Below are 12,575 nucleotides of genomic sequence, written 5' to 3'. Positions count from 1 at the left end.
CCAGTCTCTTTTACAGGTCTTTCATGTATTTATATGAATGTTTTTTATGTTCTCATTTCACTGAGAGTATGTGCACTCTCTACTTCCTGGAACACAAAGCAATGGAAATATAACAGGAGACCAAATCTCTGACTCTGAATCTTCTTGTTGTGGTTTAGCGACCTTCCTGTATCACCTTATTTCTGTTGGTTGACTACAAAAGAAAGTGCACAATACCATGTTCTATATACTGATACTGATAACCGCTATGATGCCTTTGGAAACGGGTGAATCATGTTAGCATGATAACAAACTGTTGATGGAAGAAAAAATATATACACTATACGAAATATACTAAAACTTCCCTTCTCTCTCTCTCTGCTTGTTTCTCAGCCAACAGAATCATTCCAGAACAGCAAGAGGACACATCATGGGGAACTGTCCCACCGGCAGGTCTAACGTGACAACCTCGGAGAGCCCCCCAGAGAGCCCCCCAGAGCCTGTCATCTCAGGTACATTCCACCCCTAGAGCTCATCCTTAATGTGGAATCTCAACTAGATTATCTTTCAGGTGGTTACTCTGTGAAACATATAGCATTTACTCTGTAAAACATATATATGGCACCTCTGGAGCAGGTATCAGATGCCTTGCTCAAGGACACTTTGTCGATGCCCGAGGGAGTCTCGATCCCGGGTCGGCCACATCGCGGGCGACAGCATAGACCGCTATACCAAGAGGTGAATTCACTTCTTGGTAACGTGTCTATGTGTCTTTTAAGGGGAAGTGAGTTTAACTCGCAGTACCGCTTACTGCCACAGTCACTTCACAACACACGTCCATCGTGACTGTGGATATTACTCACGGACCTCCGTTACACTGGCAGGGATCAAACCTGTGGGATGGTCTCACCCTGCTGGCCGCTTTTTTCAACCCTTCTTTTGCCAACAACATTTTTCTGGCTTGAGAACATTCGACAAATGCCTCGTCTCCACTAGCCAGGGTTTAGCCACACAGTGAGCGTCTCCATTGTCTTTAGAACCTTTGCCAAACCTGACTGGACCCTGGCTGAGACTGTTGTATCATCACGGTTTAGCTTGTGTACCACAGTCGCTAACGGAGACATGGATAAGTGAAAATAACTGAATTGGTTGTCGTGTCTTCTTTCCTTGCAGACGACCCAGGAAACATGCTTGTATCCCTCTGTGATTACCCCTCCTACGGGCTGTCAGAGTTCACCATGCACAAAGGAGAGCGGCTGACCATCATATCAGAGTAGGTGACACACACAGATGACAATCTATCCTAATCTGTTGGGAGAGGAATTGGATCTCATTTTAACAATGCATGACTCTACGTATGTTTCTCCATATTCCTAAGGTCTTGGATGGTCTCATTTTCAATATTTGTGAATGTGCACAAATATAATTATTGATTAACAAATGTATAATCTTTAATATATCGACGGGTCCAACATTTATGTTGTTGTTTACATGTTGCAGGCATGTATGATGATTGGATAAATGACGTGCTGGTGCTCTAGTGCGACATCTAGTGGCTGAATGTTATCTATAGCACCTTTAACCTTTGATTCTTTCTCAACAGTGATGGTGATTTTATGTTGGTAAAATCCACAACCACTGGCTGCGAGAGCTACGTTCCCATTGAGTACACAGCCACGGTGACAGACAGGTGAGTCATTATTATCAGTGTCACAAATAATACGAGTTGAGCTTGTTTTGATTAGTGTGTGTGTGTGTGTGGAGGCACCATGAGCCAATTGACCATATTCACACGGTGGCCATCTTGCTCTTATGTCATGCTCAGGTTGGATCCCTTTCCCAACCCAACCTGAGCATGACATAATAGCTAAATGGCTGCCGTGTGAATATGGTCAAATCTCACAGCCCACATACTTACAGTTACAGTAGATAGTCAATCTATACAATGTAGAAACTTGAGAAATGCAACCTGGCATCATCATAATTTAAATTACCTTAGATTGTTAAAAGAAACCTTTATGGATAGTCTTTTCCTGCATACTTGTACATTGAGAATTACCATAATATATATGCGCTAATAGCTGTCTTTCGTAAAACCCTTTAACATCTTGTAATCCAGACGCTCTGAGCCCCCCCCCCCCCCCCCCCCCCCCGCGCGCGCGCGTGTAATCAGTTCCACTATTCCCCCCACGTCTATGCCCCTGCAGGCGTCAATGCAATTTGATGATGTTATAGGAATGCATCTTCCATGATCTTGAACGCTCATAACGAAGGTTATTCTATAACCCTAGTTATATGAGTATAGCGAGCGCTCTGCTCTATTGGAACTATCCCTTTAATCATCATACTATCAATGAAAAAACTTTATCCACATGTACACACCTACTCACCTCTGCCTGGCCACACCCACATCCGCTCCTATATAAGCGGGGTCGTGGCCACACAATCAGCTCCTTCCCAAGTCTTTCACCACCAAAAGAGCAGAGCGCTCACTATACTCATATAACTAGGGTTAAACTCATACAGTAAAATCGTAGGAAATTATGCAGAATCGCTAAAAGTGAATTTGGGTGGAATTCCCCTTTAAAACAGACGATGATTATTTGTCAGCTGTCAGCTGATGGGAGACGTGGGGGCATCACTCAGAGGTGGGAGGAGTCTTGAGTAGGTGAAGTGAAGGGTTTGGAACAACAGGCGTTACATCAGCGGCTGGAGTCTCATTAGTGTCAGTCCTCCTACACGTCTCGTTGTTGCTCTTTGATCTTTTGTTACAGTCTTTTTGTTAAAATTGGAGTGAGTGCTTTTTGGACAAACTGAAATGATTCAATTGAAATGAGATCATCCCGTTAATCTACTCTGTGTCCTTTAATTCTCCTCTCAGGTGGCTGTTCACAGGCATCAGCAGATTTATAGCAGAGGAGCTGCTCATGGTAGCCGATAACCAGACGGGGGCCTTCATAGTCAGAGAGTCACAATCACTGAGAGGTTAGTATTTTCTTATTGCTTTGGATTACAATTGTGTTATTTTACCAACGACATGTCTTCAATAGTAGTCGGACAGTGTGGCTTCAATTGACTTCCTCATTCGCGTGATGTACTTTAGTGCTTAACCCTTTCACTACCACACTACAAAGGGTTAACACACTTTCACTACCAGACTACAAATAACAGACTGAAATTGAAGATGTCAAGGTAACCTTTTAACTTAACGTAACACTCTGCGGTGTGCTGTTTTCTCCTCTTCTCTCAGACTGCTACTCTCTGTCTGTCCTGAGGAGAGCCAGCTCGACGGTCCTGGACTCCGTCAAGCACTACCGTGTCAGACGCCTCGAAAACAGATGGTTCTACATCTCCCCCGGCACGACCTTCCCCTCCCTGCGTCGCCTAGTGGAACACTACTCTGGTGGGTGCAGAAGAAGGCCTCATCTCAAGCCCCGCCCCCCTTTTCTCCATCCTCCCATCACAACCGCTGCTTCCCTCTAGAAAATCTGAAATGTACATTGATCAACATTTCCCAAAACACAGAAACATTTCTTGACGATTCTGTGTGTAGAAATGGCATCTATTAAAAGCAAATCTGCTACTCTCTTTCTGAAATGTATTATCGGACGATTTGGGCCAAGATTAACGTGACTTTTGAGGCTGTAAAAAAAGAATATGCAGCATTTTAATATTTGCATAAAATATATTTACTCCAATGTTTGTAAACAGACATGTCCTCTTCAAGAAGGTGTGTGAATGATTAGATGGTCCAATGTAACCCACAATGGTAGCTTTACAGTAGCTGACTCTAGCAGTAAGGCTATCGCACAGTGTGCTTTACTTCCATGCCAACCCCCCCCCCCCCCCCCCCCCCAGATGGTGAATTATTCTATTTTGGAAAGTAGATCCTAATCTTCATGCACTACTGTCCCACCCCACACCCCCACCCCAGGCTACAAAACGTTCCAGAATTATTCATAATGCGATTTGGAGAGAGAAATGCAATTAAATACGCATCTGTTTGTTTTCAGAATCTGCAGACGGACTGTGCAGTCCGCTGAGGGAGCCTTGCTTCATCCGAGGTGCCGACAGCACGACAGAGGAGAGGTACGACAGCGGGCCTGTACCTCTGGCTGCCAGGAGGCCCACCGTCAGCTGGAAGGATATCACCAGGTGAGGAATATTGACATGCCGTACAGGGGAACGCCACTTCACCTTCCTGTCCAGAACAGTACAATCAGTATCTGTAAAACACTCTTCACTCTCTCCTAACCTTTTCACTGCCACACTACAGAAGGTTAACCCTTTGTGGTAGTGAAAGGGTTAACCTTCTGTAGTGAAAGGGTTAACCCGTTGTCGTGTGGCAATGAAAGGGGTTAACCTTATGTGTTGTCGCAGTGAAAGAGTTAACCCTTTGGTAGTGTGGTAGTGAAAGGGCTAAACCTCCAAATGTATGATGTCACCTGAATGCAAAGTCAGAATCAGAATCAGAAAGGTCTTTATTGCCAAGTAGTTTTGCACATACAAGGAATTTGTTTTGGTCGTTTGGTGCAACATTAACAGACAATTATGGTAGAATACAATTTAATGGAATATATAAACTAACTAAATGAAATGAAAATAAAAGTACATTAGAATATAATAGGATGGGGCTGTACAATTGTGCAGGATGTAGTAGAATATATAGAGTATATACACTAAATCAGAATATAAATACAGTGGAATAGAATATGTAGCAGGGCTGTGCAATTAAGCAGTATTGTACAAAAACTAAAAGTATGAACAAAGTCTGGGGTTTTCTCCATAGATCAATTCCTTTGTTGAGCTGTAAAATGCTACATTCTAACAGGTCCAAACCAGAATTTAAACCTCACACTCAAGAGCTCACACAAAAACTTTCTGGGCCCACATCATTAGTTGCCCATTATTTGTGTAGCTTATGTATCACACTTTGTGGGGGGGGGGGGGACATATAATAGGGTTAGGCCTATTGCCTGGGCCACAGGAATAATGTATGTGAATTCTTAAAACAGGTGATATTCCTCTATGGCTCTAATAATCACTGCCACTAGATGTCCCTATATTACCTCAGTTGTGATGCAGTATTTCTGTGTTTATCCAACTCCCATTCTTTTATAATGAATAAATGAGCTTTTATGCTTTTTCAAATGTGTAATTATAAAATATAAGGTTTCCTATATACTAGCACTCTCAAATACACTCTCAAATGCACTTTGACGCCTGATATGTCATAATGAAGTGCGTATAACACTAGGGCGATATCATATATCATATCACAATATTTTCCTTGGTATAGTTTTCCAAATTACATTGTGATATGACTTGAATTTTTTACGTCTTTATCTTGTAATACAGTTGTCATGATGCCATTTCATTCAAAGTTTTCTGTTTTCTTTTACTTTCAATTCTGCTGCAAGGAATCTTTTTTTGATTGACTTAAAAATATAGTTTGTATATATATATTATATATACATCGTGGATGAGAGTATAGTAAAAATCCATAACTTTGCATGGATCCAATTCGGTAGACCTTTATATTCTGAGTGTAGACCTTCATATTGGGTAGACCATCGGTAGAGTAGACCTTCCAGCCCTGTATAAAGCGTGCGTTTCCTCTCTCCTCCCAGGTCAATGATCTTCAGGAGGCACAGAGCCGAGTCTGAGAACTCTCTGGTGAGCGCCGGCCTGAAGGAGGCCATCAGCTCCTACCTCTACATGACGGAGGCCAGTGAACAGGAATATGCTCTTTCCTGGGACGGCTGAAAAGAGAGAGACTGTGAAGGAAGACAGAGACATTGTACAAAAGGAAAACACTGTCCTATCCAGTTGGCTGCAGTCAAGCCTATTTCGACAAAGCTGACAAAGAAGGAAGACTTCTGCTGCTGCACGAATGCATTGTTCAGGTTTTCCCAATCTAGAGGTTGCGACCCCTTGTCGGAGGCCCCAGATCTGAAAATGGAATACCTAAAAAAAAATGTTGCTCAAACTATAATGACAGATTGTCCTTTTGAAATGGGAAAGACTTCTGACCATAACTGCCTGACTCCACTGTGAATGCCATGCTAGCCTTACTAGCTTTTACACACAGCTGTCATCGACCAGCTCATGAGGAGCTTGATTTATGCCCCCAGCTCCTGAACAATGAAACTATTATTATTTAATGCAAGAGATAACGTATTATGTATACTATGTAAAAACACCATTTTCAGGTGTTTATAACAGGATTGTGGGAATTCTCTGGCCACAAATATGGGGTCATCTTCCAAAAATAGGTTGGTGAGTCCCTGGCATAGTTATCTACTACTCTGCTAAATGCTCTGTGTACAAAATGATCATCTGAACTTCAATTGTTGAATGATGGTGATATTAAAGAGTATGAAAAACATTGTGATAAACGATTTTCCTTTCACTAACTCCAAATTAAAACCCCCGGGGGGAGAGTGAGGGCACGGTGTGAACGGTTCTGTAGTGGTCCTCAACTTTGACTTTAACCCTTTCACTACCACAGTACAGAAGGTTAACCCTTTCACTACCACACTACAGAAGGGTAACCCTTTGGTTATAGTGTTTTTTATTTTTACTCTATATTCTATATTTAATATTTTGTATTTGGTGCTTTGTATTTTGTACTCAAGTTTTAAGTCTGTATTTGTTATTTTTATCGTCTTGTCATTATTATTATTATTGTCGATGTCAATGTGGTGTTTGTTGTTGTATAATATTTTTTTATAATAAAATAAATTTAAAAAAGAACCCTTTCACTACCACACTACAAAAGGTTAACCTTTCACTAGTACTGTCACAAACCGACCGTACGGCCATGACAAAGAGGGAGACGCAGACAACCAAAATCAATTAACAAAGGATTAATTTAATGAATAAGGAATAACTAACAAAACTAAACAGTGGCGTATGAAGTCAGTGATATCAGTAGTGTAAGTGAGTGCATGCATTGTAAAGTGTATAGGTGTAATGTTGTATAATGCAAACAGAAATCAAAAGGTATCAAACTATACTAACGGCGTCCTATGAGGGAGCACGGGAACACCGGGCCCAGGTGTTTCCCGTTCCGCTGATTAGCACTCCAGCCATGCCCACCTCCAGTACCTGTCAACACGACAACCACCCAAGTGGACAATGGAGACAGAGTGGAAGGGGTCGTAACACTACCACACTACAGACTGTTAACAGTCCAACAATTGATGTATGTGGACCCAAACATCGTCATAATCAGAGGGGGGAACTCGCCTGTACCTCTCACCTACATTCACGACATGGCAAGTTGAGATCGTTTGCCCCTAGGTCTTGGTTGCAACGAGGTGGACACAAAAATAACAATATTTATTTAACTACTATTCTAAGTGACAAAAGGTGGAGAGCTGGTTACACCAGCCTCCTTGGTTCAGGATACAAAAGTACATGGACAAAAGGGTGAGAGACAACAGTGATGATGCTCCCGGTCTGCTTATAGGGCGTGGAGCCTCGTCACCACACCTGTGTTCAATTATACAAAACAACTGTGTCAATTACACCTCACCAATTAGTGACACCACACTCACACCACAATGTGAATGTAACACAAAATACAGTAAGTATACCCTCCACCATGTGAAAGTACACATAACACAACCACACCGAAATTGATGTTCTCCTTTTTACCATTATTGCCCAAAAAAAAAACACCAAGAGGATGAACATAAATAATAAGGGGATACTATTACTTACCAACCTTACCTATAGAAAATTATGCAACTACACATACTAATATATGTGTAGTACCTGTACAGTTAAGTGTAAGTCTTATTACAGTAACACACACTCAACTGTACATAAAAAAAATTGTGACCCATAAATTGCTATGGGCCACTACTACCAGAGCGACAATGGGTCGGCCCCTGTTGAATACCACTTTTAATCGTGCCAAATGCTCCCCACTCTGGAACATTTGACACTGTTGTTTAAAATAAACAACATTTCCCCGACTCTCAAGTGAACCCTCTCCAAAGGCTGTATCACTGCTAGAATCTGATGGAGTAGATCCGGCGGAACCACCGGATGTGTTTTCCCCACCACCTGGAAAATCCCACCCCACTCATCCTCCATTGAGCCGTAAGACATAGGACTCCATACACACACCAACAAATTATACTGCATCAAAGAACACTGCCCCAGCTCCATGCATTCACCAGTATGGTATTGTTTAAATTGTACAGCTTTTTGCACATCTTTGTCAGGGAATTCCAACCATTCTGGACCTGAATGTACCAGTTAATTGTAATCATCTCTCTCTCCTTATGTCTAGTCAAGCCAGGTTGTGGAGGAGAGAGACAGGGATGAACAGGCTATAGACTACTTTGCCCATCCTGAGCCTGCTATGATGCAGATGTTTTTACATCACCACCCAAAACAAGATTCAGCCCAGAGTGAGTGAGTACACTGGTCCACTTGCACTGGTACACTTGTCATGGCACTTACTACCCAGCTTTGTAGTGGTTTGGGGGAATAGTACAGTAGGTACGCATATTTAAGGGGACCGCAAGGATGGTGTACTGGTGGGTGGTGTCCGACCGATTATGGTGGGCCGGTCTGGGCCAAAAATGCCAGGGCCGATTTTTGGTCCCAGTCCAGCCCTGGTTAGGATCTCTGTTTAACAGTACTTTATATTCGTATATCTTGTATGTCATAAATGTAACAGTACTGTATATCTGTATGTATGTCATAAATGTCATGATATATATCTGTAGTCTATATCTGTATGTTGTGTATGTCATAAATGTCATTATGAATTGAAAATGGGGGACCCTGATGTAAACAAGACAAAAGTCTTTCTCTGGTCTGCATTCCCTTAACAATTGTGTGTATTGAGCCGTACTGTATTGTACCCATTCTGCAATCTGTTAATAAAATGTTCAATCAATCAATCAATCAATCAACATTTTGCTATATTGTTAACCTGTTCTTAATCCGCCTCAGTGCTCCCTCTCCTCCTTTGCACCTGTTGACGCTCTCCAGGTGGCTAAGCTGGTCACCAAGGCCAAGGCCTCCTCCTGCTCCCTTGACCCCTTACCCACAGTCATGGTCAAAGCTGGCCTACCTGCCATGTGCCCTACCATCGTGGGAATAATTATTTCCTCCCTGGAATCGGACAGGGTACCCTCTAGCTTCAAGACAGCATCAGCATACCCTACTGACCGAAAACAGTTCATCTCCATCTGCAACTCCACCTCTAACCCTGCCCCAGTCAACCATGGTGTGCCACAGAGTTCCGTTCTTGGTCCACTCCTCTTCACAATCTACATGCTCCCCCGTCACATCATCCGGAAACATGGTCTCAATTTCCACTCTTTCGCTGATGACACTCAGCTCTACATCAGCATCTCACCCTCCACTCATCTCCCCCCACAGCACCTCATCAACTGCCTCCTTGACATCAAGGCCTGGATGTCATCCAATTTCCTGAAGCTAAATAGCAAGACGACTGAGCTCATGGTTGTGGCCAAGCAGTCACTGCTCCGGAAGGTTGGAGATCTCCTCCTTGAAGTGGATGGCTGCCTAATCCACCCTTCCCCAGAAGTTCGCAACCTGAGCGTCATACTGGACTCCACCCTCTCCTTTCATTCCCACATAAAAACAATAACCAAATCAGCTTTTTTCCATCTCAGGAACATTTCCAGACTCCGGCCATCTCTCCCTGACTCTGTAGCAGAGACTCTCATTTGCGCTTTCGTCACCTCTTGTCTTGACTATGCAAACTCTGTCCTCATAGGGCTACCCAGCAATGCCCTGAACAGGTTACAAACAATATGTGCAAAATTCTGCTGCCAGGGTTCTCACCCGCACCAAGTCCTGGCACCACATCACCCCACCCTCATCCACCTCCACTGGCTTCCAGTCAAGTCCCGTATCAATTTCAAGATCCTCATCACCTGCGGCTGGGTGGCGCAGCGGACATTGCGCTCGTCACCAACGCAAGAGACACCGGGTTCGACTCCGGCTGTCTGCGTTGCCTCCGGCTTGGGCCGGCTGTCATACTAACTCAATTGGCAGAGTTAGCGGGTGGAAGTCGATGGGTGGTAATCTGGATGTTGTGGACAGCGACTCCTACAGGTCGGTTGGGGGACGCCTGCACAGCAGAGACAGGAAATGGCGGGGGTAGTGTGAGCCTCCGACACGTTACACCTCGCCAATGAGAGTCCGCGCTGGCAGATGAAAAGATGTGACAGGCTGCCTCCACATGTATCGGAGGGGACATGTGTGTTAAATGTATTATTATTATGTGCGCCCTTACTCATTTGTGTTCTACAGAGGGCGATGTAGTATGTCCAGTACGTGACGTCACTGACGTTACCTTTGCATTCCTGTTCCGGTCTATTATTTGTTATTGATTGTTGTTGATATATATAGCGGCAGTGCGGCACCACGACCGGATCTCTCCCTGCCTGAGAAATAAATGCCTACGAGGCTAAAGATGATCTGTGTCAACTGAGTTCCATTCAATCGCCACTGCAACGCACTCCGCTTAAGTCAAGTCAAGTCAAGTCAAGTCAAGAGTTTTAATTGTCACGGCATACAGGTATACAATGAAATGCGGCTGGTCTTGCCCGCGACGATGTGCAATACAGTGGTACAACATATAATAGAATCCAATAAAATACAGTGGTACAACATATAATAGAATCCAATAAAAACAACAGTGCAATAAACAGGTAACATGGTGTGACATCTCGGTATCTGTACATAGTATTTACATAGCATATAGGACATGCTAGGTAGCTTTAGTAGTGCAATACACTGTTCCTGTTGTTATACTAATTTAAAGTGGAGATGAAGCAGTGAGCAATGTGATCCTAGTTTGTTTGTTGTGTACCTTGTGTAAGACAGGGTTCTATAATCAAATGTGAAATCTATCTTATTTGTCTGAAAAATATAATATAATATCCCTGTTTTCAACATGGGCGCCGCCATTTTGTTGCTGACGTCATGGCTGACGTCATGCCTTTGGTTGGGTGTATACACTCTGGTTAGCTGCCTATAGTGAATGGGTCAGTCAGCAAATAAAATGTTGCCTACAAAACAACGGGACCGCGGTGGTTCTGTTTGTATTGCTCCTGGCTGTTCAAACTAATTTTACCATGTGAGAGAGAGAAAAGTTGGTTAATTTCCACAAACTACCAGTGAAAAAAACAGTGTTGTTGACATGTTGGCTCGGGCTGGCTGCACTCAGGCGGCGCGACCAGCCTGTTGGACAGGGAAGGAGGATCTGCAGAGAACACTTCATTGCCTCGGATTATGTTGTTGGGGTGGGATGTTTGTCCAGAAGACCACTAATCAGCTGAAGCCGGACGCGGTTCCCTCGGTCTTCGACAGACAGACCGGCGTTAGCTCTCGGGAAACCGGAGCGTCGCGGAGCATTCAGCCTGCTGGCTACCTAGACCCACTTCAACCAGCGTCGCGGAGCATTCAGCCTGCTGGCTACACAGCTTGTCGGTGTGCTGGAGCCTCTGCAAGCTAACGGTAGCTGGCTCCAGGCTCCAGCACACCGACAAGCTGTGTAGCCAGCAGGCTGAATGCTCCGCGACGCTGGTTGAAGTGGGTCTAGGTAGCCAGCAGGCTGAATGCTCCGCGACGCTCCGGTTGCTAACGCTAACTAGCTAGCGAGAGCTAACGCCGGTCCCCGGCTGGTGCCAACTAGCTAGCGATCGCTCCCGAGAGCTAACGCCGGTCTGTCTGTCGAAGACCGAGGGAACCGCGTCCGGCTTCAGCTGATTAGTGGTCTTCTGGACAAACATCCCACCCCAACAACATAATCCGAGGCAATGAAGTGTTCTCTGCAGATCCTCCTTCCCTGTCCAACAGGCTGGTCGCGCCGCCTGAGTGCAGCCAGCCCGAGCCAACATGTCAACAACACTGTTTTTTTCACTGGTAGTTTGTGGAAATTAACCAACTTTCCTCTCTCTCACATGGTAAAATTAGTTTGAACAGCCAGGAGCAATACAAACAGAACCACCGCGGTCCCGTTGTTTTGTAGGCAACATTTTATTTGCTGACTGACCCATTCACTATAGGCAGCTAACCAGAGTGTATACACCCAACCAACGGTATGACGTCAGCAACAAAATGGCCGCGCCCATAATGCTAAATGCTTCAGAAATGTACACAACAAATCGTTTTTTCTTAGAAACTGCTTATTTTTATAACGTGACTTCTTCTGTGGCTTATCTAAATACTAATGTGATGCTATGAATATGTATTTATCGCACTGCTTCATTTCCACTTTAAAGTGGCCTTTCCTCTTGGCCATAAGTGTGCGTGTGTGCGGCATGAGTGTTAAAGTGGCTGCTAGTGTGTGAGCGTGCTCAGCGTGCGTGTCGTGTGTGTGCTTGTGTGTGCTTGTGTGTGGATAGTTCAGTTTCTGTGGCTCTCAATGTTCATTGTTCAAGGCTCTGATGGCCTGGGGGAAGAAGCTGAGCCTAAGCCTCTCCGTCCTAGTAGCTGGGGTTCGCAGGCGTCTGCCTGACCTCAGCAGCTGGAACAGGCTGTTATTGGGGTGGTGGGGGTCTTTCATTATTCTGCAGGCTCTGGATTTGCACCTC

General features: G+C 44.3%; 1 protein-coding gene across 1 annotated transcript; it reads left to right on the top strand.

Moving 5' to 3' along the window:
- Positions 1 to 405: 405 nt before the first annotated feature.
- On the top strand, positions 406 to 5,745 carry sla2a (Src like adaptor 2a; the record flags this gene model as incomplete). The annotated part of the gene is made up of 7 exons (XM_084315786.1): positions 406 to 491; positions 1,153 to 1,252; positions 1,583 to 1,669; positions 2,861 to 2,964; positions 3,230 to 3,382; positions 3,993 to 4,134; positions 5,610 to 5,745. The coding sequence occupies exons 1-7, from the start codon at positions 410 to 412 to the stop codon at positions 5,743 to 5,745; spliced, it is 804 nt and encodes a 267-aa protein (XP_084171912.1). The 5' UTR covers positions 406 to 409.
- Between the last annotated feature and the right edge of the window lie 6,830 nt (positions 5,746 to 12,575).

The sequence above is a fragment of the Notolepis coatsorum genome, assembly GCF_963971535.1.
Source record: "Notolepis coatsorum genome assembly, chromosome: 6".
Lineage (NCBI taxonomy): Eukaryota > Metazoa > Chordata > Actinopteri > Aulopiformes > Paralepididae > Notolepis > Notolepis coatsorum.
The sequence above is the reverse complement of the archived record's forward strand: the minus strand, read 5'-3'. Positions and strand labels throughout refer to the sequence as shown.